The sequence below is a fragment of the Pipistrellus kuhlii genome, unplaced genomic scaffold (genome assembly GCF_014108245.1).
Source record: "Pipistrellus kuhlii isolate mPipKuh1 unplaced genomic scaffold, mPipKuh1.p scaffold_m20_p_12, whole genome shotgun sequence".
Classification (NCBI taxonomy): Eukaryota; Metazoa; Chordata; class Mammalia; order Chiroptera; family Vespertilionidae; genus Pipistrellus; species Pipistrellus kuhlii.
In genome coordinates, this window is record NW_023425427.1 from 31,157,245 (window position 1) to 31,184,945 (window position 27,701).

Genomic DNA, 27,701 nt, shown 5'->3' on the forward strand with positions numbered 1-27,701 from the left:
CATCACCTGCCTCAGGGTTCCCTGGTAGGAGCTGTTTTTGTAAAGTATGGGTAAAGGGTAAGGCATTCCTTAGTTCTTTATATTCTTAATCATTTTCTCTAATTCTGTGCTTGGTTATCCAAACTATTGTATATTATGACCCAAAGAAAAACAAAAACAATACATCCAAATCCTCAACCGCAGAATCCACAGATGTGACGAGGGCAGGGAAGCTGATGTTCAATTCTAGTCACTGAGGACAGAGGCCGAGAGAGTCTGCACAGGGGCCATCCTGGGCGGTGGCACAAACTTGTTCCCTTATCCAGCAAGGCTACAGAACCGCCCCCCACAAGCCATCTACTGTCCCAGTTATGACTACTCTACATGCCAAGTTGTTTCTAAATTAATAAGCTCTCTTCTAAAGCCAAGTGTCAGATAAATCATAAATTCCCTTAGGCTAGGGTTTCTATGGAATTTTGAAATGGATAATTCTTTGCTGCAGGGACTGAGTATTGTAGGATGTTCGGCAGCATTGCTGGCCTCTATCCACCAGAGAAGCCTCCGGAGGCCACCGGGGATCCGTGAGGCCCCGAAGGTGGCGACCGCTGCACCGGAGGACTTTAGCACCACCTCCTCCAAATGTGACAACCAAAACCGCCTGCGTCCACTGCCAAATGCTCCCTGAGGGAGGAGAGCAAATCAGCCCTGGTGAGGACCACAACTTCTTCGAGGTGCAAGCCTCTCCGAACCCACACCAAGATCAGTCATCCTCCTCTCACAGGTGAATGCTCCGCATTGGTGCTTGTTTTCCTGTCTGCATGCATGCTATCCATTCACCGGAGTGCCGTATACTTTAGGCTTGTCAAGAACAATGTCTTGCTCTATCTGGTTTGACTCAGTGGATAGAGCGTCAGCCTGTGGACTGAAAGGTCCCAGGTTCGATTCTGTTCAAGGGCATGTACCTTGGTTATGGGCACATCCCCAGTAGGAAGTGTGCAGGAGGCAGCTGGTGGATGTTTCTAACTCTCTGTCCCTCTCCCTTCCTCTCTGTAAAAAAAATTCAATAAAATATATATTTTTTAAAAAGAACAACGTCTTAACATTTCACAGTTGTTTTAAGTCACATTTTGTTTCAAGCCAAGTGCAAAACACAATTACTCAAGTGATTTGAAAACAAAAAACCAACAATGGAGACGGGGACAGGAGAGTGCACTCTGTTCTCCGGTGTTCTGATCCAGGTCCTTAAACAGGCAGCTGGTGTGTGTGTGCGCACCAGCAAACCTGTCTACCCTTCCACCTTCCACATACACACGCACACAAGCACACAGGCGCCGCTGCTCTGTCCCACGGCAGATGGCACTCTGGTTCTCGAGGGTGGACAGCGTAGGGAGTACTAGCTACCTGTGCATGAGAAATGCCCAAGCAGAAATCAGCACTAAGAGCATCGCTGGGGCAGATGGCTTGGTCCGGTCGCCGCAGCGCAGCTGTCAAAGCACTGGCAGTGAGAGGGTGTGCCGAGAAAGACCTGGAACTTGAGCTCCGGCTCTGCTTCCTGTACTCAGCACTACCTTGGACGGGGACTTACGTAGTATTAGGGTTTCTACTTCTTCACGTGTTACCAGAGCATTTTCACGCTAACAGTTTAAGGTTCTAAGATTATAATGCAGACAAATGTCAGTTCTATCCACCCCACGGTCCTTCTCCTTTCTAAATTATTTCTGCTACTTCCACCTCAAGTGATGGTGACTATTCTCAATGCAAGAGAAGCCGAAAAAACACACAGGATATCATTGACTCACTTTCAAGAAAAAGGACTAACCCTGTCATCAGAGTTGATGATCTTATTCCTATTTTTTTTTTTTTTTTTGGCCTGAGATGAAATCTCTGTAGATAACTAATGTTCCATATTCAAAGAACTATTAAAAAGACCCATCCAAGTTTATCTAAATTGTGTGCTGAGAGATGGAAAATACCAGTCCCTGTGGTACACATGAAATCACTGGAATATTTACAGTCTTTGATTCCAACCTAAGGATCACTTGACTCTATATCCCAGGTAGAGATTTTCCATATATCATTTCCTTCTGCCGGACATGCTTCATAAACATGACCTGCTCTGTAAACACTAAGGAAATAGCGACAGCAAACGATTCTGTGGGAGATGCATAATCATGTGGGAAATGAAGGACACTTGACTGCACTGTCTCTAGCAGTGAGCTGGATCAAAATTTGATTTTCAAAATTGTGTTCAAATATTGGCTGCTACATGTGACAGTGGTAGCATGGGCCACATTTGATTTTCAACCACATGGGAATAGCATCAGAAGCCCAGGTTCAGGCTTATACCTGGTATAATGATCTCTTATCTATGAGAGTTAGGTTCTGGAGCTATGTTCATTACACTTATTGATTTGAGGGAGAGAGATAAATAGAAGAGGGAAGGAAAAGAGAGGAGGACGAGGAAATACAGACATGAGACAGTCTCCATACCTCAGCACCTCAATCAATGTCTATTGAGCATCCCAGACAGACTGACAGCGTATGTTAAAGGGGTGACATAGTGCTCTAGGTGCACAGAAGAGGACACTGTAAAACTATATTGTGGTAGACAGATCAATGGCCCCCAAACACATCATAAGCTATAGAACCCCTGAGTCCTTTCACTATGTTACCTTAGAGAGCAAAATATTACCTTACAAGGTTGCTGATAAAACTAAAGTTGCTAGTCAGCTGAATTTTATATGACAATCTCCTCCGATTGTCTTGGATTACATGGGTCCTTAAAAGTGCAAAAAGAAGAGGCAAGAGAGAGGGTGGGAGTTGGTGCCAGTTGGGGTAATGGAAATACTGAGGGAAACACTATGTAAAGTATGTGATTATCTAACCACTAAGCTGCACATCTGAAATCAATAGGGGTAGAGGAGGGAGGGAGGGAGGGAGGGAGGGAGGGAGGGAGGGAGGGAGAGAGAGAGGAGATGTGAGAAGGATTTGCCATTGCTGGTTTTGAAGACGCCATGAGCCAAGGAATATAAGTGATCCCTAGAAGTGAAAAGAGGCAAAAAAAAAAAAAAAAAAAAAAGGGGGGGGGGGGGGGGGGGGGTGGGTGGAGGATTTTCCTATACAATCTTCTAGAAAGGAATAAAACTCAGTCGACACCTTGATTTAACTTGGCAAGACAGTAAATTTGTGTTTTAAACCCCTAAGATTACGGTAATTTGTCACAGTAGCAATAGAAAACTAATATATATATATATCAATTTTAAAACACTCTCAATACTTTTCAGTCCTATCTACCTTTTCACTCTGCCTCACTAGCCCCAAAAGGACGAATCTATTTTTAAGAAGGTGTTCTGTTAGGACTTCTCTGGGGTTTGGAGTAAGTTATTTTTATGTCAAAGCCAAAGTTTAAACACTGAAGTCAGACCAAGGGAACTGATAGTGTGCTGAAACTCTTTCTTTAAATTGAATGCTTATAAATAATTATTCCCAAGCTACTTCTCACTGCTAATTTACACGGGGCCAGAATGAAGGAGTTCGGGTTGTATCTCTGTGGTCCTGCTGTATGGTACAAATCAGGCCCCAGATGGCTATTTGTTGAATGAATGAGAGTGATGGGTCTGACATGAAAGAGTGCATATTGGCCTTTCGGAGGGGAGATGTTCTCTACAGGGCCTCTTTGGTCTAGAGATGACCAAGGCCAGACCCAAAGGGAATGCAGTCCCCTGCCTTCCTCCTCTGCTCCCACAATGCCACCACTACATCTTAGACTCTGGTTATGGCAGAACGCCCCTAGGCTTGAAGAGCAAGCGTGGCCAGAACACAGTGCCATGCTTTACGAATATTTCTTTTCATGACAGACTTCTGATTGTTTTCTGATGTATTCATTTTCCCTGGATCACAGAAAAGAGGGGAAATCTCCACTTTTCCCTATAGAGGATTAACCTTTTTAAACCCATAGAATCATTTTCGTTTCTAATCCACAGGGTATTTAAGGGTGGGACAATATGCAAGATATTACCGCTTTGCACCAAAGGAAAAAGGACTCAAGACTCTCTCAAAAACAGATGAGAAATAAAATATAACCTTTTCTCCATCTTTCATCTTCTTTTTTACTTTTGCATAGCATCCTTAATAAAGCAATTACTGCAAGGGATGAGCACAGAATAAAAACCACACAAACAAACATTAAAGAAAAATGAGCAATGTAAAGGACATTTAATTGTCATCTACACCCCAAATTTTACAAATGAAGAAATAGAGCCCTAGTAGGTTTGGCCCCTGGATAGAGCATCAGCCTATGGATTGAAAGGTCCTGGGTTTGATTCCAGTCAAGGGCACATGCCCAGGTTGTGGGCTGAAGCCCTGGTGGGGGGCATGCAGGAGGCAGCCAATCAATGATTCTCATCATTGATGTTTCTATCTCTCTCGCTCTCTCCCTTCCTCTCTGACTCTCTGATCTCTCTCTCTCTCTCTCTCTCTCTCTCTCTCTCTCTCTCTCTCTCTCTCTCTTTCTCTCAAATATAATATGAACTTACATTTAAAAGTAAAGTTGAGGTGAATGAACAAAGAATTTCTGGCAAAAACAAACATACAAAAAAATCCCACAACTTTTTTTTTCTTGCCTCAGACAAAATTTCTCAGGAGAAATGATTTTAATAACTTGGCTACCCTAGGCTAGCTTTTGAAAAGCATTAAATCTTAGGGTAATTTCCACAGCAATTGTGGGGGAAAGATGAGCAGGCCTAAAGGAAGAAATTCTAAAAATTGTTTCAAAGTATAAGGAAATAATATAATTACCCTGTCTGTCTGGACTGACACCAAATCTAAATTAAATAATATTTTATGAGAAACACAGTTTTACTATTTTCAAGTACTTGGAGTATCTCAAAAAGCAAACTGTGTTTCCATGGACTGTCTTTCCATAGATTGCTTAAACCAATTATATAAAAAGTCAATATTCAATTCAGATTTTAAAAACTTTTAGTAAAATTAAAGTCAGAAAGAAACTTTAATATGAAAAATAATTATTGAGCTAAGTAGCAACATTATGCTATTAGAAGCACAAGAGAGACACTTCCCAAATGTATTCATCAAGGGGTTTTTATTTATGTATCTATTAGTAACCTGTATGTGCTGAAAAATGTACTCTGGGAAATAGTACAGGAGCCATTTGTCCTTTAAAATCACGAACAAGAGGTGGGAAGAGATCAACCAAAGAACTTGTATGCATATATGAATAACCTGTGGACACAGACAATAGGGGGGTGAAGGCCTGGGCAGGGGATGGGGACGGGCTAGAAGGGGTCGATGGGGAAAAAAAAAAGGGACATATGTAATACTTTCAACAATAAAGATTAGAAAATAAAATAAAATCATGAACAAGACAAATCTGTTTTTGTTACAAAGATTCTTTGACATATGTTCTGAAAGATCAAGCTAATAAAATAAGACAAAAAAACCAAGTACAAAATACTAGTTAGAAGATGAAAAAATATAATTTATAGATTATATAGTTGCTACCTACAATATTAAAGCATCAATCATGGACCGAGTGGAATAGTTTAAAAACATCAAGTTGTAGTTTACAAAATAAACTCACATGGATCAAGATGTTATACACTCCCAGCTAAAAAAATATAATGGGAAATAAAAAGAATCTTATTCATAGTAGGAAAAAAATCCCAAAGCAATAACAACCCTCACTTAAGTTACTCTGGGATATATTTATCTCAAAATAGATACAAAATCTCTGAAGACAAAAACTCACCGAGGACCATAAAAGCTTACATATATAGACATTTCATTTTTGGAACTGAAGACTCAATAGTTAAAGATGTTAATTCTCTCTATGTTATTAATAAATTTAATATAATTTCAACAGGAATCTTTTTAGAGGAAGTGACCTTATAATTCTAAAGTTCAATTAGAAAATTAAATGTAAAAATAACCCCAGGAAAATTTTTGAAAATTAAGAATACCCTGGGAAGTCTCATATTACAATGTTATAATTAAAACAATGCATTACTAGCCTAACATTTAAAAATGAGAGCAAAGACAGGAGTTTTAAGGGAAATATTAACAAATTTGGCTTTATAAATGCTTGGGTCCAAAAGCAGCAACAGGTAAGCAAAATTAAAAGACATTGCAAACCAGTAAAATATTTGCAACAAAACTGCATTGCCCTTAATTATATAAGTAGCTCTTACAAATAAAACAGCAAAGGGTATTTATTGTACATAGATAATTGTAAAAAAAATATATACACACACACACACACACACACACAAATGAATAAGATCGCCTGAGAAAATGGTCCACCTTACTGGGAATAAAAATGAACGCAAATTAAAATGAAAATTAAGGTATTTCACCTACCCAGCTGGGAAGATCTTTAAAAAAGAACAGTGCTCAGTGTTAGGGAGGACCTGGGAAAACAGGTGCTCCCCTAAATCAGCTGGAGGGAGACTAGAGTGAAATAACCTCTAAAGGAATTCAGTAATGTGTAGACCTTTTAACTTGGTTCCATGAGGTCATAGGCCAAGTCCTTTTCATTCACCGTTGATTCCCTGCTAACACAAGAATGTGCCCAGGATCATACTGAGCGAGAATGCATAGCCTTCTGGGACCTTGGAAAGCAGAGAACAATTATGCTGGTGGGGGTGGGGGTGGGGTGGGGTGGGGAGGGAGGGGGGCTTGCCCAGGGTGAGTTTGGAAGATTTTATACACCTAAGCAGGAAGGTGCTGATGGCTGTGATGTTTCCTATTCAAGTGTAGATTGTTAAATTCTTCCTTCTCTGGGAGGGGGCCTGAAAGTAAAAGAATTGTCCAGAATTGTCCAGACTCTGCCTTGTGCCCTGCCACTATGTGTACCCTCAAAGGGATTTTGAGGGCCATTGAATACCCCACTGAGATGACCACATCTGCTTCTGCTCGGTGTGGATGCGTGGCTTCTGAGTGAACGCACCCTTTCCTTGGCTAGAGCAATCAATCGCCCTGGGTAGTTTCTTCCCACCCATCTATAATCTCATATGAAACAATTTAGGACCACCATAACCCCCCCCCAAAAAAAGACTAACTTAAAAATTAGCAATATGAAAGTATCCTGTAGGCTAAACAACGACGACAAAAAGCTTAAAAATAAATGAATGAATAAAAAGTTGAAGATAACCAAGGCAGCTCAAGTTAGCATACCCCGAATTCTAAAAGGAAATGAAAACTTAGAGCATATTTTACATTAAGTACTTCCGTGAAAAACAGGAATTCATTTTCCCAAGCAGAATCTGTATTGTCTGTGCTTAGTTTTTTCCATGATTTTCTTTGAAACACATGTGACACAAAGCTGGACACTTCCTGCTCACCCCCAAGTCCCCATCCTCCTGTCTTCAGTGACACATCCTCACCCTATCCTATCACACTCTGTATCCTTAGGAAGATGACACTGCATTTCCCTGGGAGAATCCCACTGGCCCAGGGAGAGCAGCCGAGCAGTGCAAGGGCAGAAGCAGATGAGAAGGAAGGGCTCTTGAAGCCCAACACAGGGTCTCAAATTAAACCAGACACAGAGGAGAGAGAGCTACAACAGAAAATTTTTCATTTATTTCAAACTAAAGGCCTGGTTCATGAAATTCATGCAGTCAAAGGGAGTCCCTCAGCCCGGCCTGTGTCCTCTCAAAGTCTGGGAGCCCTTGGGGGAAGTCCGACTGACAGCTTAGGCCTGCTTCCCACGAGCAGCCCTAAGCTGGCCGTCAGACATCCTTAGCACTTCCATGGAGGCAGACGAGGCTTCCGCCAATGCAGCTGCACTTGCCAGCCATGAGCCCGGCTTCTAGCTGAGAGGCGCTCCCGCTGTGGGAACACACTGACAACCAGGGGGCAGTGCCTGCACCAAGCGTCTTCCCCCTGGTTATCAGTGCATGTCATAGCAACCAGTCGTTCCACTATTTGGACAATTTGCATGTTAGCCTTTTATTATAGAAAGCAAAGTAAGTTTTCCCTTCTGGACATAGTGTGTGTGTGTAAGGTGTCTTTCACAGACAAAAGTTAGATTTCCTTTTGCCACAGAATCTCACTGCTTTTTGAAAACTACCTTTTACCTTAACACTTAACATTAGGGAGAACAGGATCCCAAGGCATTTGGAATTCCACATTTGAACAATGCCCTAGTATGGAGAAGGGGGTTCCTGTTCCTTCACTCAATATTGAGTTTACCCCGTCTATAGAGCCTTGCTCTCAGGAAGCTGAAGTTCCAATGGGGGTAAGTAGGGATCCAGCAATAATAGTAACAATTGAATATTTATACAGCCAACTACAGTCTTCCAGAAGTACCTTCTCACATATCCTCAGAATGAATACTCAAACCATATGTGGTATTGTGTGCAGATAGTAAGTGTCTTGCATGAGGCAGAACTCATCAATGACTGAACTGATTGGACGCCCTTCTCAGGCAACAGCGGGTGAGCAAGGAGGAAAGAGTAGAAAGGCCAGTGCTCTCACCCCTGCCAGCCTTTGGGTCCTGAGCCCAGCTTCCATTTCTGTAATCCTCCATGGCTTTGTGAACAATGTGGCTGCTTTTAAAACTGCTAGGTTATTATTCCCTCTCACTCCCTTTAAAATAGCAAACCTGAAAAATCATAGATCCGGTTTCTTTCATGTTACAAAGAAAAGAATGTTTACTATGTTTACTAGAGAAATGGGCTGCCAATCAACCCCAAATCCTGATCCTCCCCCCACCCCCCCGACAATTACTGGCATCTTAAGGGGCAGCCTTTCATTGGGCCAACATCTGGAAAGAAAAGAACTTTTCAGCAACAGAAAAGACTACCTTCTTAGATTCATTGTCGAAGCCCTTCCATGACTGGCTGATCACAAGGGACTTAAGGATGCCATATCATTAATGGGCAACTTTCAAAGAGCCATGGAGTGATCTATGATGCAGATAATCACTGTAATCTTTGAAGCCAAAGGAGCTGAACTGAGCTCTTTCAAAGTGTTCTTCCTGCAAAGCAAACACTCAAAAGCACAAATTCTACACCTTTCCTGCCTCCTTTATTCCTGCAACACATCTCACCTCTAATTGGAGATCCAAGATGGTAGGCTTGAGAACATATCTATCTATAAAGTCTATAATAATTTCAGAATGAAGATGAAAAAAGTGACACATCTCTTGAATGCTATGTGACAGACCCTGTGTGGGACCCTACAGATGTCAAGATGAGAGAGCACGGCACCTGCCCTCCAGCTGCCCTGGGTGTAGGTGGCAGGACATTATTGCAAACAATTATTACAGAACAAAGTCGTCTAAGATACAAGAGAGGTGGGTACAGGGTGAGGGAGGCCTGGGAAGTAGTGACTAACAATCACTACCCAGGAGGGTGAAGAATAGATATGACAGTTATTTATATATATGACACATACGATTGACATGGGCAGAAAGGAGCAGGGATGGACACAGTCCGTGTGGCTGGAGTTAGATGTGTGCCGAAGAGAATGGCAGGAGATGGGTCAAGACACACCCATGGGAATGGACTGTAAAGGGCTCATATGCTGTGCTTTGGAGTCTATATTTTCTCTGTAGGTGATGGAGGCCAATGGAAGTTTATATGAGAATTTTAGGAATATAACTCTTTAGAGAAGGGTCTCAGAAGGTAGTAATAATACGTGGATGTTCCCCAGTCTCCTCGGCCTCTCGTCTCCATCCATCTCACTGATTCCTGTGGATCTTCAGTTCAAAAGATTGAATCTGAACCCTGAACCTCTCCCCCGAGTTCCAGATCCACACTTTCACCACCCACTTGATTCTCCTCCATCAGTGGCTCACTGACATCCCCAAATCAATAGGTCCAACTTGGGAGATTTCCCCTCACCATTCCTCTTCATCTCCATAAATGGGCACACAACCCAGGTACTCAAGTTGGAATCCTGGGGCCATCCATCCAAGCCCTCACCCCGACATGCAACCATGAGCCAGACCATGGTTGTTAACTCTGAAATGGACCTCTAACTTGTTCCCTTAATCTTCCTCTTCCTAGTCTACCACCTTAGTCTACTGCCTATTTCTCTAACCCAAGGCTCTTCAAATTAAGCAATATTGGCCCTTTGTTGTGGAGGGCTGTCCTGTACATTGTAGGATGGGTAGCAGCATGCCTGAACTCATCCTAGATGCCAATAGCACTGCATGCCCACTCCCACCCCCACTGTGACTGCACTGTCTACGGGGAGACAAAAGCAGTCCCACATGAGACTACTGTTCTCCTTTATCTCATCTTGCCCAGCTTCCTTGAATCCACCAACCTCCTTCCTTCCTGCCTCCAGGCCTGCTCTTCTCTCTGCCCAAAAATGCTCTTCCTTTCACTCTCTGCCTTCCTTCTCATTCTTGCAATGCCAGCCACTGTGTCACCTCCTTAGAGTCCCCCCCCCCGAATACCTTATCTAAAAAGGAGCGCACCTATCCTTTTGTAGTTTATTAACTTAAAGTTAATAATTATTTTACTTTGTTTACTTTTTCTGGTCTGACTCTACCATGACAATGAAAGTATTATTAGGGCAGGAACTATGTCTTGGCCTCTATCCTACCCTCAAAGCCCAGCACAGTGCCAAGCGAAATAAATATTTGTCAACCGGATAAATGAATGAATGCAGGGACATGCAAGAAAAAGTATGTCCTATATCCCAAGCATTGACCACACCCTTAAAAAAATGCCAAAGCCACAACATGAAAAATTCACTTGGAAGAATTAGAATGTCATCCAGACAACCCGTATTTCAATCTTCTGCTCAGTAACCAAATGCTCCCTGAACCATAATGCAAAGTAGAGCACTTGAATAAGGAGAATATTGGGCATAAAAGTAAAAAGAGCTCATCTCTCTGCTGGGGGGGAGGGGAAGCCTATGAAAAGTTAAACATTTTCATCATATGTACAGACCGATGTGGCTCAGCTGGCTGGGCATTTTTCCATGCACCGAAAAGGTTGCTGGTTTGATTTCCAGTCAGGGCACATGCCCGGGTTTTGAGCTTGATCCCTGGTGGGGGGCGTGCAGGAGGCAGCTGATTGCTTTCTTTCACATGGGTGTTTTTCTCCCACTCCCTTCCTCTCTCTCTAAAAACCAATGTAAAAAACTTTAAAATTGTTTTTCCTTATATTTGAACCTAATGTGTGTGTCTGGGTGTGCATGTGTATCAGAAGTTGGGCAAAAGAGACATAGAAGGATTGAGAATTTTGTTTTAAGAATCTTAATTTGTATTCTGTAGAGACCATCACCACCTTCCTTCTCTTGCCTCCTTAATGTTGTGCTGAATGTCTCCGGCGGGATGTCTCATCTCCCTTTCATGGTAAAGTAAAAGTCGCAGACCCACCCAGGATCTACAAACTGAACAGAACTGGCCGAAAATCTGGGGAAACCTGATAGTAGTTATAAGACTAGAACCTAACTTACATTGCTGGTCTTTTCCAGAATTTAGACTAAAGAAGTCCATCATTTTAAATTTCTGTGTTGTCGAGCAAATTCTTAAAAGCCATTTTAAAAAAATCTCTGTTGCCGAAACCAGTTTAGCTCAGTGGATAGAGTGTCAGTATGCGGATTGAAAGGTCCCAGGTTAGATTCCGGTCAAGGGCATGTACGTTGGTTGGCGGCACATCCTCGGTAGGGGTTGTGCAGGAGGCAGCTGGTCGATGTTTCTCTCTCATCGATGTTTCTAGCTCTCTATCCCTCTCCCTTCTTCTCTGTAAAAAAAAAAAAAAAAAAAAAAAATCAATAAAATATATTTAACAAACAAAAAAACAAATAAATAAATAAATAAAATAAAAAATCTCTGTTAAGTATCCAGACAAGGGAAGTGGAGGAGGAGTGACAGGGATAAAAACGAACAAGCTGTGAGCCTGGGGTCAGGGAGCCTGCTGGCCAGAACAGAATCACATCAGCCAAGCTGTGAAGGGAGACATGCAGATTGCCTGGATATAGCGAGCCTTTTCATTTAAAAGCAAAAGCAGCCGAAACCGGTTTGGCTCAGTGGTAGAGCGTCAGTCTGCGGACTGAAAGGTCCCAGGTTCGATTCTGGTCAAGGGCATGTACATTGGTTGCGGGCACATCCCCAGTAGGGGGTGTGCAAGAGGCAGCTGGTCGATGTTTCTCTCTCATCGATGTTTCTAGCTCTCTATCTCTCTCCCTTCCTCTCTGTAAAAAAATCAATAAAATATATTAAAAAAAATAATAAAAGCAAAAGCAATGGTGTGTCCTGAAAGCAGGCACTCCCTTTCAGAGGGCTTATCCTGTTGCAGAAACAGAACCGCCCCCCGGCCTGCCAGCCTTCCCTTAACGTCGAATGCAACAAGTGATGCCTGTTGTTGCCCCTGAAGGAAGCTGTGAGCAAGTGTGGGCTGTAGAGTTCTCTCTCCCAGAGGGAGTGTTTTGGAGACATCAAGGTGGATAATTCAATGCAGTCACTTAAGAAATGAGAGTTCTCTGCCATGACAAAAAGCTAAAAACAAACAAACAAATAAACAAACAAAAAAGCTATGAATTTTTTATTCCAGCAAAATGCTCTGCTAACAAGTCCACGCAAAAGAATTTCCCCCAGAAGACTGTCATGAGTTCTAGGTTCATCAGAACTTAGGATCAAGTGAAATGCCACTTGTCTTGGCACTTAAAACCAATTTGAGTCATTATTTGATTTTTTTCACAAGGCCCCATATTTTTTCTCTTAAGTAAATTGTATGGTCATAGGAAGCAGGGACCAGATCCTACATGCATTTCTTTTCCTTTCCTTTCCTTTCTTCCTTCCTTCCTTCCTCCCTTCCTTCTTCCCTTCCTTCCTTCCTTCCTTCCTTCCTTCCTCCCTCCCTCCCTCCCTCCCTCCCTTCCTTCCTTCCTTCCTTCCTTTCTTCCTTCCTTCCTTCCTTCTTTCCTTCCAAGATTATCTTTTTATTTATTTTAGAGAGAGATGAAGAGGGAGAGGGAAAGAGCGAAACATTGATCTGCTGCCTCCTGCATGCCCCCTACTGGGGATCAAGCCCACAACCCAGGCATGGGTCCTGACTGAGAATCTGGGAATTGAATCTGGGACCTCTGAGTGCATGGGAGGACTTTCAACCAACTAAGCCCCACCAGGCTGGGCTTATGCATTTCTTTTGCATTTCCCTTTCCTATCTCATGTCTCTACCAAAGTAGTGGGCAGATTGGAAACTGGCCCCTGCCTGAGGGCCAGAGTACATTTTTAAATCACTTTCCAACCTTTAAAAATGGGAAGGTTTCCTATCAGAATCCACATTTTTGACTTCCTGAAAAATCTGACCATCCTGAGTGAACACTCACGTGTAGCTTTATTAGCTGGAGCTGAGTGCCCTCCTACCCCCTCTATAAGCGTATATTTTCCTGTGTTTACCACTTTCCTCCTGGTTATCTCACTCTTTAACTACCTGCCTGGCCCCTGTAGGCTTCTGCGATTACAACTCTTAGGAAAGACACTCCATGAGAGAACTGAGAATGGAAATAACCACCTCTGTAAACACTGCTGGGCAGCCCTTAATGTCTGTCTTAATGGACCCCGTGTTTGTTTTAAGCGGCCAAAATAAGAATTATTATGTTAGCCAGTACCTGGAGACATTCACTTCACCTCCTCACTTCAGCTATTCTTCCTGATAATGGGTGAAAACAGTGGACCCCCGGAAGAACAAGCAGCAGTCGGCCTCGGTGATCACATGCAAACATTTGAGACTCAGAGTGCATGACATTGTTCCAGGAACACTGAGCTCCCTAGAAACACGTGGAAACCACAGCACTCATGATGCTGAGTACTGCTGGCAGTGGCCCAGGAGATCTGGGGACTGATACAGAAAGCCCAAGACTGCTGGTTAACTCTCACCCACACTGATCTCTCCTCTTTCGGACTTTTTATCATAGACTCCTGTGTTCTAAAATTGTTTTCATGTCTTCCCTTCTCCATGGATTGTAAGTTCCTAACAAACTCCTTTGATAATCTCAGTGCCAAGCATAGTCGATGGGGTCAGGAGGGGGCAGTTCTTAACCTGGGGCCTATAGATAAGATTCAGTCACCGGCAAAAACCTAATTGAGTCACCAAAGCTTCTTATTGAAAAGGTGCAAATCCCATAGTCAGGACTGGGAGGAAAATTTTAACTTTAAGGCCCTTGTAAAAGGGACAGCAGTTAATAAAATGGTTGGTGGCCTTGATGACACATCTAGTCTGTTAGTTCTCATTCCCAGTTTTTTTGTCATAGCTTTTATGCTTTTATTATAGTCATGGGTGAAACATGTTAAGCTACACAGGGTCAACTCATGCATCCCACTGGTAGAGGCTAAGTCAATAGGGAGCAAATCGCCCTAGCTGGTTTGGCTCAATGGATAGAGCATCGGCCTGGGGACTGGAAGGCTCGGGGTTCGATTCTGGTCAAAGGCACATGCCCAGGGTGCAGGCTCGATCCCCAGTAGGGGGCGTGCAGGAAGCAGCTGGTCAATGATTCTCATCATTTATGTTTCTCTCTCTCTCTCTCTCTCTCTCTCTCTCTCTCTCTCTCTCTCTCTCTCTCTCTCTCTCCCCCCCCCCCCCCCCCCTTCTCCCTTCCTCTTTGAAATCAATAAAAAAATACTTTAAAAAATAGGGAGCAAAGCCACCATTCTTTGGGAACATTAGTCCAATCAGGAATAGCACACTAATCATAATTTCTAACCCATATTTGTCTACCTTGTCTGAACGAATGCTATCAGAATCTTACAGGCACCTTTAAATCAAGATTCATAAAACCTGAGCATTCTCCTTATCAGTGATTTAATTTAATGACTTGCTCATAATAGCAAATGTAGTTCATTTGACATAAACTATATCTTTATGAAGTGCTGCAGGTTTGTGGAAGACATGTTTCTTTTCTAAATGTAACATAAACTATATGTTTACTAATTCATGCTCAATTTATGCTCATGAGCAATCTCACATCTAGTTTCCAGAATGTACCTTTTCCTCATTCGGAAAATAGGATTGCCTTTTGCTTATCTCCTGTCTTTGGACAATTTTTCCTTTCTTCTGGTTTCTCAAAGCCCACATTCAGTGGTTTCCCTATTCTAGCTTCAAGTTGTTTCACCAGGAAATGGCTCACCTGGGCCTAGGGACAAACCTATTTGCTATAATGTGACTCTATTATCACCTCTTCTAACCTCAGATGTACACCACCAGTTGCAGGATCTTTTTGCTTAACTGAGGAGAGTTAAACTGAATAATTCAGCTGAGCTTTTACCAGCCAGTAAAGCAACACCTTCTCTACATGATCCTTTCTTGCTGGGCATATCAGCACCATGTTTATTGAGGACTCTGTGCTGTATTTTTAAATATATATATTTTTATTGATTTTAAAGAGGAAGGGAGAGGGAGAGAGAGATAGAAATATCCAAGATGAGAGAGAATCATTGATTGGCTGCCTTCTGTATGCCCCTACTGGGGAATCAAGCCCACAATTTGGGTAGGTGCCTTGACCAGGAATTGAACTGTAACCTCCTGTTTCATAGGTCGATGCTGATCCAGTGAGCCACACTAGCTGTGCTGTGCTGTCTTTTGGTACTTTTCTTACACAGAGACTGCATACCTTCTCCTCCATTGTTTATATTTCTTTTAAAATTAGAAACGATCAAAAGCATCCTCATACCATCACATATTAAAAAAAAAATAATCTTTTTTTTTGTGTGTTTGTCTTCTTACATTTCCTACATCTTCTCTTACTTATTGGAATTATTTGCTCTTGGATCTTATTTTTAGTTTTAGAATCTTCCCAACATTGCCAAGTCTAATATCCTTTAGAGACACTCAGCATAGAATCATACCTCTAGCATGATTAAAAACTTGCTTTACTAAATTCTTGGGCAGCATATGCTTAGAAAACTCTAAGATGGCACGGCCACATTCTATTACGTCTGCATCACTCAAAAGCTCCTGAAAGTCTAAAACCGATGTGAAGCAATGACAGGCTGGCCATTTGACCTTCTCTAGGTTGGTCTCATGCTTGACTGAATTTACAAGAAGTAAAAAAAAAAAAATTAAAAAAAATCTCGAGTAAAAGAGATAGGATTTGGTTTTCTAACGGTGTCTAAAAATAAACAGTGTATTGTTGGCTTAGGCCAGATGCACACATTTTATAACACACATTATGACGTCTGAGTGCTTGGATCTTCACCCTACTCTTCCCCAGGCATAACTTCACTTAGGACGGCAACCTCCCTGTTTATATTTCCGGGTTTGACTGAGCAGAAAAGTCAAAAGACAAGATATACCAGGAAAAAGGGCATGCTTTCCTACATGAAAATGGAACAGGAAACACGACCGGTTCCTGTTCGTTTCATGACCTGAACATACGGACAGATCAAATGGCTCGTGCACTTCAGGACAAAACTTCTCGCTAGCTATCAGTTAAAAAGGGAAATGTAAGAGGAAACGTTAAGATATAATAACCCTTTGATACATAAGCTTCCTACTCGCAAGGGGAAAGGAGGACAAGGACTTTTAAAAAGTTAAAATGCATAGTCAATTTAAAGTCAGGAGTAGTGGTGCTTGGGAATGTACACTCCCCAGTGATGCTTCTCAATATTAGCTTGGTGGCTAGGAGCCATGGGTTACTGAAGTGAAAGAGCAGTAAGGCAATGTACACGGGGAAGTCCAGAAGGTGATTTCGTGGAGTGAGCTGCAAACACAAAATCTGAGAGGCTTGGAAGGAGGTGGGCAAGAATTCCATCTTTAAAGATATTTTTTAAAATACAAAGGTAGAACACGTTTACCATTTTGATGGAAAGTATTGAGTCAACTAAAGGATTCACCTGGACACAGAACACTGCGCACCCACCAGGGCCTTCTTCTTAGGAATAAGAAGGTCTTCAAAGGACTGCCTTCTGTCAGTGTCCTCTATCATCATCACTGGTGGGCAGAAAAATGGCCCACAAAAATGTTCACATCCTAACCCTTGGGACTTTGAATATGTTATGTAATATGGCAACAAGGAGTTATGGTTGCAGAGGGAATTAAGGTCGATAATCACCTAACTTTAAAATAAAAGGGATGAGCCCTGACCAGTTTGCCTCAGTGGATAGAGCATTGGCCTGCAGACTGAAAGGTCCCGGGTTCAATTCTGTTCAAGGGCATGTACCTTGGTCACAGGCACATCCCCAGTAGGGGGGTGTGCAGGAGGCAGCTGATCTATGTTTCTCTCTCATCGAAGTTTCTTCCTCTCTGTAAAAAATCAATAAAATATATTTTAAAAATAAAAATAAAATAAAGGGTTGAGCCCTGACCAGTTTGGCTCAGTGGATAGAGCATCAGCCTGCAGACTGAGGGGTCCTAGATTTGATTCTGGTCAAGGGCAATTACTTTGATTGTGGGCACATCCCCAGTGGGGTGTGTGTGTGTAGGAGGCAGCTAATCGATGTTTCTCTCTCATTGATGCTTCTAACTCTCTATCCCTCTCCCTATCTGTAAAAAAATCAATAAAATTATGTTTTTAAAAATAAATAAAGTAAAATAAAGAGATGATCCCAGATTAGCCAGGAGGGCTCCATGTAATCAAAGGGGTTCTTTAAAGTGTGAAGACCAGCCTTCGCTGGCTTTGAAGTTGGAAGTGAGTCAAGACACAGAGCATGTAGGCCACCCAGAAAAGCTGGAAAAGACAAGAACATGGGTTCAGCTCCTAAAGCCCCCAGAAAGGAAAGCAGCCCTACAGTCAGACTCAGACAGAACCAGAAGATAACACGTTTGTGCTGTCTAAGCCACCAAGCGTATGGCCCTTGGTTATAGCAGCAATGAGAAGTGGAGGTAGTAATTTATGTACAAAAACCCCTAACGATACTAACATTCTTTCCAAACTGAGGCGAGAAAATCAAACACTCACTCACCTTTTTGTAGGTCTTCTCTTCGTTTTGTTTTCCAGGTGCTGCATCTCCACTGTCCCCAGCCGACGACATCTGCAAGAGAAAAGAGTCCCTATCTGAATTTACATGTCCTCCCAGATATAATATGCCAATAACGCTGCTAACCGAGAGCATCTATTTTGGTTAAGGACATCTTTGTTGTTTATTGCTGCTATCTCCAAGAAAGGAAGAGATTTCTCAGAATACTAAAAAAAAGAAAGAAAAAGAAAAATCAGTGGTCCCCAATCTTCCCAAAATAAGTCTTTACTTCTAAATCATTTTAGTAGCATACTTTACTGAGTAAAGTTTACTCCATAGGAAAGATGCTATGGAAGTCCAACCCATAAAGTTTCTTTCTACAAAGACTTTAATTTTTTTTTTCCTTCTGGTTATGGGTGCTTCCTGTACAAATATCTGGAAAATACCAAAAAACAAGAACCAGAAGATACAATTACTCAATTCTACAACCCCTGGGCAACTCTATCATTATGGCATATTTGCTGCCACATCTTGTTCCATTCATCTGCATACTCAATATATTATATTGTAATACCATCTCACCCAGCATTTTTCACTGGACATTTATGTGATAAGCATTTTCCCATCTGATTATAAAAATCTCATTGTAAGGATACATTTTTTTCTAGTTGCAAAATATCACTGTGCAAACACAGTTGTGAGTTATTAAAGGATAGCAGATGTGGTCCAAGGATTTTGCCTGTACAAATGAGTATTTTATGTTTCTGTCTTTGTTCAACTTTAATGTTTTCTTGGACTAGATTTCTAGAAATACTAGGCCATTATAAAACTGAAATTTCTTGGCTGGCCGGTTAGCTCAGTTGGTTAGAGTGTGGTGCTAATAAAACTGAAAGTTCTTGGTTCTTGCCCAGTTGGTGTAGCTCAGTGGTTGAGAGTCCACCTATGAACTAGGAGTTGTGGACTAGATTCCCAGTAGGGGGGCATGCAGGAGGCTGATGAATGGTTCTCTCTTACTATTAATGTTTCTCCCTCTCTCTCTTTCTCTCTCTCTCTTTCTCTCTCTCCTTCTCTGAAATCAATAAAAATATATACTTTTCATTGAGAATTCTTACTACACAATGCTAAATTTATTTTTAAAAAGAATATACCCATTTATTCTAGTAGCAGTGAGTGGGAACTGATTTCATTACATGTTTAGTAATCACCATTATAATTTTAATTACCTTTTCTAATTTGACAGATTAAGAAAGCATCTCCTATTTAAAAAAATATATATATTTTTATTGATTTTTTACAGAGAGAAAGGGAGAGAGATAGAGAGCTAGAAACTTCAATGAGAGAGAAACACCGACCAGCTGCCTCTTGCACACCGCCAAACGGGGATGTGACCGAAACCAATGTACATGCCCCTGACCAGAAACCTGGGACCTTTCAGTCTGCAGACTGATGCTCTATCACTGAGCCAAACCGGTTTCGGCACATCTCCTATTTTTAATCTGCATCTTTAAAATTGATAAGGAAGGTTAACATTGTTTGCATATCATTTTCTTTTTTTTCTTTTTTTAGCTCTTTGCATTTCTTCCAAAACTCAAAAGTTTTCTATTGTTTTGTCCATTTATCTAGTAAAGGTATTAGTGTTTTAGGTGGTTTATATTTCCTTTTTGATTTTTATGTGTTAAGATTATTAATCTGTTTGCAAGCATGTTATGAATATTTTACATACTGCTGTCTTTAAATTTGTTTTATAATTATGACAGAGAAGTTTAACATTTTTCACACTCAAAACTATGGACTATCTTTTTGGTTTCTTCCAATGCTTTTAATTTTTCTTTTCTTTTTTTTTTACAGAGAGGAAAGGAGAGAGATAGAGAGCTAGAAACATCGATGAGAGACATCGACTAGCTGCCTCCTGCACATCCCCTACCGGGGATGTGCCTGCAACCAACGTACATGCCCTTGACCGGAATCAAACCCGGGACCCTTCAGTCCGCAGGCTCTATCCACTGAGCCAAACCGGTTTCGGCTGTTTCTTCCAATGCTTTTAAATGAATTTTTTTGGGGGGAGATATCAGATGTATTTATTTCTCTCACTTCTTAATGATAAAGTTTTTCTTCATTTAAATTTTAATTCGTTTGAATGTTTAAAACCAGTTCTGTATGTGTAAACAAGGGTACTACATAATCAGGGAACCTAGCTACGAAAGGCCTCATCTTAAATTGCAGGAAGAGCATTCTATGCACCAAGAAGGGTAAAACTTCTTTCTCATAAGCCTTAGAAGCACACTGTAAATCTTGGGCTTTTAACAAACATATTGTAATAAACTTGGTATGTGCGAAACCTACGAATTGGCCAGCCACTTCTCCGCATTGGAACTAAATGCCTGAGTTTACTACTCGCCCTTTCATGATCTTGAAGAGACCTCTTCCTATTCTTTCTCTGACCTCAGCTCTTCGGAGTTACGCCCCCTCACTCCCTCTGCTTCAGATACGTTTGTTGTTTCTCAAACACATCAGCACGCTGCAGCAGTAAGGTTTCCATCTCAGCTATTCCCTCTGCCTGAACAGTCAAGCATAAACAGATAAGCATAAACCTCTGCTCATCTCCTTCAGGTCTTCGCTCAAATGCCAACTCCTGTTTGCCGCTTAGCTTGACCGTCCCATTGTAAACTGCAACCTGTTCAGTTCCTCCCTGCCCCCACACTCCCGATCCCCCTCACCTCGCCTTCGCTTTCCAGTTTTCTGTATCTAACATACTATCCAGTTTCCTTATTTATTATAAATGGGGTGTTTTTTTGTTTGTTTGTTTTGGTCTGTCTCCTTCTGAAGAATTTAATCTTCCCAAACAGGAATTTGAATCTGTTTTGTTCACTAATGTACTTCAAACACTTAAAACTTTACCTGGCACCTAGTAGGCGCTTAATAAATTATAGAATAAGTGAATAAATGTATTGATAAGGAAGATAAGAAGATGCCATCAGCTCAATGTAGGCACACCTGACTCCTTTGGTCGGAGTGTTTTGTACCTGGGAGGAGAGCTGACCCCTTGAGGGGAGGTGATGACATTACTGAGGAGTCGGACACCATCAGTCACACTGTGTGCAGGGCACCTTGAAAGGTGCCAGGGGATGGCATCATTAGGTAGCCGAACTGGAATAAATGGCGATATTAACCCCTTATAATGTTCCCCATCAATGAAAAGGACTTTTTAGGCTACAGTTATGTCAGTAGAAATAATCTCCATGTAGGATTTAAATTATTTTTTTAAAATGTAAACTGTTACTGAATATGCCACATTTTCATTTTTCTGGCATAACTACTCTCAACTTATCTGCAAATTAATTTTCAAAAAATATGCAAAGGGCTCCTTGATTATTTTAATCAAATATGATTATTCATTGTTTTCAATCACTTACAAATTTTAAAGGCAAAATTGTGTTTATCGTAAGAAAAGCAAAACATGTACTTTGTTTGAAAAAAAATAAAACTATCACCTTTAATCCAACTACCCAGAAATAATAATTGTTAATATTTGGTTATTTCACCATTTAATCTTTTCTAAATGTGTGTGTTTTTTGTTTTTTTTTAACAAAACTGGAATCATATATTATATACAATTTTGTATCTGCCCTTTTTACTTAACCATTGTATCAATAAATATTATTTAAAAATAATTTCAAGAGTTTAAATAACAAAGCTATAAAATTTTATATTTTAATATTTATGAATAGACATTTGGAATGCACCCTATTTTTCTAGAAAAATTAAACTGTACTCTGTTTTCATACCAACATCATGTGTACTTAGAGCTGCCACAGCTTCCCAAAACAATGACTACAGGGTAAAACACCGTATTTACTTTAAATCTCTATCAGCATCAGGTATTTTCATTTAAAATCAAACAAAACATTTTGCCAATTTAACTTTCGGCAAAAATATCCATCTTATTTTGCATTTGAATGATTAATTGTAAGGATGAACATTTTTGGTCACATTCATTTCTTTATATTTTTCGAGTGAATTGCTTATACAAATCTTCAGCTCATTTCTATATTAGGTTGTATTTGTGTCTCCAATTCATTTTGTAGTAATGATAAGAAAGATAGGATTTTTCTCTAAACTTCAACTCTTTAATAGGGCCAACAGAATGGACACTTCCTTAAAGAATGCAATTTCAGAATAGACTGTGGAATCTTAGAGGGAAGGCAGGGGTGGGTGGGAAGAGATCAACTAAAGAACTTGTATGCATATAAGCATAACCCATGTACACAGGCAACAGTGTGGTGAAGGCCTGGGATGGGGAGAGGGAGGAAAGGGAGGGTGGATGGGAAGTGGGGGGTCACTAGAAAGGGCCAATAAGGAAAAAAAGGGGACATATGTAATACTTTCAACAATAAAGATTTTTTTAAAAAAAGAATGCCATTTCAGTAACTTTACTTCTAAGATTTTGCAGCTTTTAAAACCAAAAAACTTCAAGAGAAACTCTTTAAAAAAAAAACATCCATAATGATAATGAGGAGCTGACTGACTGGCATGAATGAAGGACAGATGATGAGAAGGTCTGTTTTATTCTTTTGTAAATCACCCTGATGGACAGTAGGGAAGCAGAGGAGAGAAGTAGGTCAACTTCTGTTTTGTTTTTTAAATTATTTACCTTAAACAGCACAAAACAGATAATAATGATAACGGGAGGTCATGAAATGTCACCTGGATTCAAAGGTTTTTGTTTGGGTGATGCTTAACAAAGGTCACACGAGCCTATGGACCAGGGCACCCGTGTTGGAGACACAAACGAGATGCTTAGGGTGACCCGGTAAACTGCAAACGGCTATTAAAATGGTTACAGTGTTAATTACTCTTTGTTCTTAGACTTGCTATGTTCCTGCACCAGTGAAGTGCATGGCTTATAATTATGGAAGTCAAGGTAAGTATGGATTAAAAACATTGTTTTCAAAAACACTATAATCATATATATCTCTGTGTATACATAAGAGGAAGGAGAAAAATTCATAGAAATACTGGTGGTTATCTCCAGATGATGTGATTACGAATGCTTTGGTTCATAAAATTATAGAGGCTTAAGGGGTACAATTCTATAGTACACCATCTGTATATTGTACTGTTTTTTCACCACCCCAAATTATGTCTCTTTCCATCACCGTTTATTTCATCCCCTTACCCTCTCCTACCCTCCTCCCCCATTGCCAGTTCCCTCTGGTGATAACCATACTGTTGTCTATGAGGTATTTTTTCTTGCTTTATCCCTTCACCTCTTCCATCCAGCCCCCCCGCCCCCCTCTCCCTTCTGACAGCTGTCAGTCTGTTCTCTGTCCAAATATTCTGCACTGAGCCCTGCTATACTTAAGAACATGGAAAATACTAATGCTATTAAAAATGTCACCAAAACTAGTTTGGCATAAGTGGATAGAGCATCGGTCTGCGACTGAAAGGTTCCAGGTTCGATTCCGGTCAAGGGCATGTACCTTGGTTGCGGGCACATCCCCCAATAGTGGGTGTACAGGAGGCAGCTGGTCGATGTTTCTCTCTCATCGATGTTTCTAACTGTCTATCCCTCTCCCTTCCTCTCTGCAAAAAATCAATAAAATATATATATTTTTTAAATGTAACTACACACAATAGCTAATAACAGAGATCACATCTGGGCACTGCCCCTTTAGGCAGACTGATGTTCACAAAATGTCCTGTTTCCATTTGCTTCTGCTTATTTTAAATTTGATAATGCCGATGTTAAAGGCCATGAACTAGATATAGGATTTAGAATATTTGTTAATAAATATAAAATAAAAGAGGGAGGGGCTCTATAACGAGGCAGTTGGGATGAATTAAAAACAGAGACCATATTTCCTTACCTTAGTAAGTAAAACGGCAAGTCATCTGTTGTTGGTGGTGATGGGCAGCTTGTTCATTGTTGAGACTGTCTTCCTTCCCAGGTTCCTGTTAAAATAGAAATCACCGGTCATTACTTTTTCCTGTCTCCACCTCATCCCTCCAAAAGGACCACAGGTGGCTCCTGGGACACCTACAATGCCATAGGTAAATGGACATTAAAGGAAGGCATGTGTGAGAGGGGACAACAAAGGTGGGAGAACCAGATGCAGCCAGCAGTTCTGGCGATGCCTAGAATGTAAGCCATGCGACTCAGTGCAGGCTCAGTTTCACTCCGAGATTCCTAGTGGGCACAGCCAAGGAGGAAATGATCAGTTACCTAAATGCCCAATGTCTGTGAGATAAAAGCAAACCAGTTGCTCAAGTGAACCACAGGGTTGGGGGAATTGAGACTAGAGCAGCAGTGTCTTCTGGGGGGCTCCCTGCAGGAGACCCTATGTGAAGTGTGATGGACCCTGTGGTACATCAGTTGTGATTTTCACGGGTGTTATTTGGATGATGCAACAATTCAACAAACATCCCTTGGTATAATAATGTTTTTATACAGGAGATAACATACTCATGGCAACCCATTTGAAAACACAGAGATGTATAAAGAATGGTAAAGACCCACTTGTATTTGCCTACTCAGAGATAACCTATATTAACAGTTCGTTGTATATCCCTTTCGAAATCTTCCCTATGTTAATTTACACACACACACACACACACACACACACACACACTTCTTTCTTCATACTCTTACCAATATGTTGGAATTTTTTATTTCAAATCTATGTATCTGTCCCATTTTTAAATAACTGTAACATACTCCACAAGATGGATATACCATCATTCAATCAACGGCTTCCTCCTGATGAACATTCAGACTTGTCTCCAGGTTTGCTACCACCACCAGAGCAGGAATAAACAGCCATATTCAAATATCTTTAAAGTTCTAGTCCTTTCATTTCTGTGGGAAAAAGTCCTGGAAGTTGGGTCCAAGTAGGCGCATGAACTACTTGAAGGTCCATAGCTACATTGCTCTCTCTATAAAGACTAAAGCAATCAGTCAGTTCAATGGTGCGGGGAGAGTACCTGCTTATTGACATATTGTTGGCACTGGATGGCTGCCATCTTTAAATGTTTGCCAACCTCACAGGCAGATCATGACTTCTCAGTTGTTTTAATTTTCATTCCCTTGTTGCTAATGGGGTTGATCCTTTTCACTGGTTTCCTAGTAATTTAGATTTCCAGGGCATGCCCTTCTCATATTTTCTACTGTGCTGTTTATCTTTTTCCCTTTTACAATCAATGTGAAAGATGTCCCAGTATATTAAATACCAACTCTGCCACATAAATTGTAAGCTACTGTTAATCTCTTGCCTTTATTTATATTGTCTTGTCATGTAGACATTTTTAATATTAATATTTACATAGTCAAATATGCTAATTTTCCTATATGGATTGTGGATTTACTATCTTACTTGGGACAGTTCCCCCCAACCCGATGCCATACATGTATTCTCCTATATTTTCCATTTTAAACATTAGGTCTTTACTCCAAATAGAACCTAACCTCATTGTCTCCCAGGTAATTGCCCCAACATCATTTTCCTTATAATCTATCTTTTCCTTACTGGAAAGGCATGCTACTTTTAACAAATATCACCTTTTCCGAGATACTGCAATCTATTTCTGGACTCTTTACTACATCCCAAGATCTGCTCATTGATTCCTGAGCTAATATCATACTGCAATATGGTGGTATACTTTGATAGCTATTGGTGCAGGTTCCCCATCTATTTTTCTTCTGAGTTTAGTAACTTTTCACATTTATATTTTTAGATGGACTTTAAAATCATATTGATTGATCTGACAATCTGTCCCCCTTCCAAGTTGGGATTCTGACTGGAGTTATATTTAATTTATATACTAAATTAGAATTGATCTTTTTGGAATTTTGAGTTTTCTCATTCAAAACTCAAATATATAAATATTTATATATAAAATAACTTTTACTACCATCTGACTTTTTGGATTTGTCTAATGTCTTACTAAATGCATTTCCAAATATTTTAGTTTGTCACTCTTTTAAATAGGGACTTCTCTATTTCCCTTTTTAACTAGTTATTAACTCAAAGAAAGAAGAGTAATTTGGCTTCATCTATTGATATTTTCTTCCCAGACCTGTTACCAAGCCCACTTACCAGGTTTTAAAACATCGAAACCAGAATCTCAATCACAATATTTATACAGCTTGTTCTTATGTCTTTTCTTATTGCATTCTCTCACCTTCTACAACAATGCTGAGTAACAGCAGTTGAGTAACAGTAATAGTACCAGGCATTTATAACATCTGTAATAAACTTCATGTTTATTAGGAATGTCTGTTCAATTATATCAAATGCGTTTTCTGCATCAGTTGATATAATGATCATACAATGTTCTTTATTCTGTTGTGTCAATATGCAACACTGAGAGATTTCATAATGCAAAATCATCCTTGTATTTCTAGAATAAACACTAACTTGGATTTTAATTTGCTACCATTTTAAAAAGGGCATTTTCATGATTCAAATGAAATGATTGTTGTTTCATCTTTATCCGGCTTTGGTATTAGGAATTAGTACTTTTCATAAAGTTGAAAGGCTTTCTTTTTTATATGCACTCAGATTTTTTTAGAGTTATTAATTTCTTGGGATTATTAATCTCTCTTTGGATTGAATTTTAGTAATTTACTCATTTTTTAGAAAATGACCAATTTTCTTTAGATTTTAAAACTTTTTGTCTTATATAAAGTTGTGAATAACATTTTCTTACTGAATTCTTTTAATCCATTTGGGACCTAAGTAATGTATTTTCCCTTACTTCTGATGTGATGTGTGTGTGTGTTTGTGTGCATATATCATATATATTTATACTGTATGCACTGTATATACATATTCTTAATGTGTATATAATGTATATATTTTTAATGAAAGTCAGATTTTCTTTATTTTTTTTTGTGGTCATTTCCATTAATTTAGCTATTACTGTCAATATTCTTTCTTTTGGCTTATTTTATAAAACTTTAGATGCAACACTTAGTTTCCTTGTCATTCTTTCAAAAGCATAGTATCCAAAGCATTTAAGTTAGAAAGTACTTCTGACTATATTAACCATATAATAAAAGCCTAATAGGCAAATCGACTGAATGGCAGAACAACTGGCGGAACGACTGGTCGCTATGACGCACACTGACCACCAGGGGCAGACACTCAATGCAGGAGCTGCCTTTAGCTCACAGGCCCCAGAGGAGGTGATCTGGGGGCAGTGGCAGGGGGCAGGGCTAGCCAACGTGGGTGGTGTCAGGCCAGCCAACGTGGATGTGAGTGGAGGGTACCCAATTACCCCGTCAGTTGCCCCACTGATTGGCCCTGATTTCCATTCAGGCCTATGGACCCTATCTGTGCATATATTTCATGCAGCAGGCCTCTAATTTTCCTATAAATTTTTATGTGAAATGTTCTGTTTGATCAATTTCCAGACAACCTGTCATTTTGAATTTGATCTCTAATTTGATCAAGAAATCATCTATAAAAGAGTTTCATAATTTCAATTATTTATAGTTTAATTATTATACTTCATTGTCTGTTTCTTGTTTTACCACTGGAATCTCAAAATAAAATGAATAAAACAAATTTTTCCTCCCAGATTCATTAAGTTTTTTTTATGGCCATAAAAATAGACTTCATAAATATTCCATTGATACAAGGGGGAAATGTGCATTTTCTATTTATAATATCAGGTACAAAAACAATATTTATTACCACTCTATATCATTATGGAAGAATACATTAAAATTCTCTAATATTTTTATGGTTTTATCCTAAGCTCCTGTATTTCTACTTTTTAGTTTTTGCCTCAAAATTTACATAACTATGCCTAAAATTTACATATCTAAGGGTAGGCATATAATAGTCTC

General features: G+C 40.2%; 2 protein-coding genes across 5 annotated transcripts in view; both read right to left on the bottom strand.

Moving 5' to 3' along the window:
• Nucleotides 1-23,803, bottom strand: part of PIP5K1B (phosphatidylinositol-4-phosphate 5-kinase type 1 beta) — a 180,722-nt gene extending 156,919 nt beyond the window's left edge. Inside the window, exons 1-2 of one of the 3 annotated variants that reach the window (XM_036433877.2) lie at nucleotides 23,719-23,803; nucleotides 17,858-17,945 (exon numbers count right to left, since the gene is read on the bottom strand). In XM_036433877.2, the coding sequence (XP_036289770.1) occupies nucleotides 17,858-17,926 (69 nt within the window). In that variant the 5' untranslated portion in view covers nucleotides 17,927-17,945; nucleotides 23,719-23,803. Of the gene's footprint in view, nucleotides 1-13,569; nucleotides 13,595-17,857; nucleotides 17,946-23,718 lie in introns of those variants that run through there. The other 2 variants (XM_036433873.2, XM_036433881.1) reach the window with 2 other exon arrangements.
• The window catches only part of PABIR1 (PP2A Aalpha (PPP2R1A) and B55A (PPP2R2A) interacting phosphatase regulator 1), a 41,853-nt gene continuing 32,016 nt past the window's right edge, over nucleotides 17,865-27,701 (bottom strand). Inside the window, exons 3-4 of one of the 2 annotated variants that reach the window (XM_045580141.1) lie at nucleotides 23,719-23,803; nucleotides 17,865-17,926 (exon numbers count right to left, since the gene is read on the bottom strand). The gene's annotated coding sequence lies outside the window, so the exon portion shown is untranslated. Of the gene's footprint in view, nucleotides 17,946-23,718; nucleotides 23,804-27,701 lie in introns of both variants that reach the window. The other variant, XM_045580143.1, reaches the window with a different exon arrangement.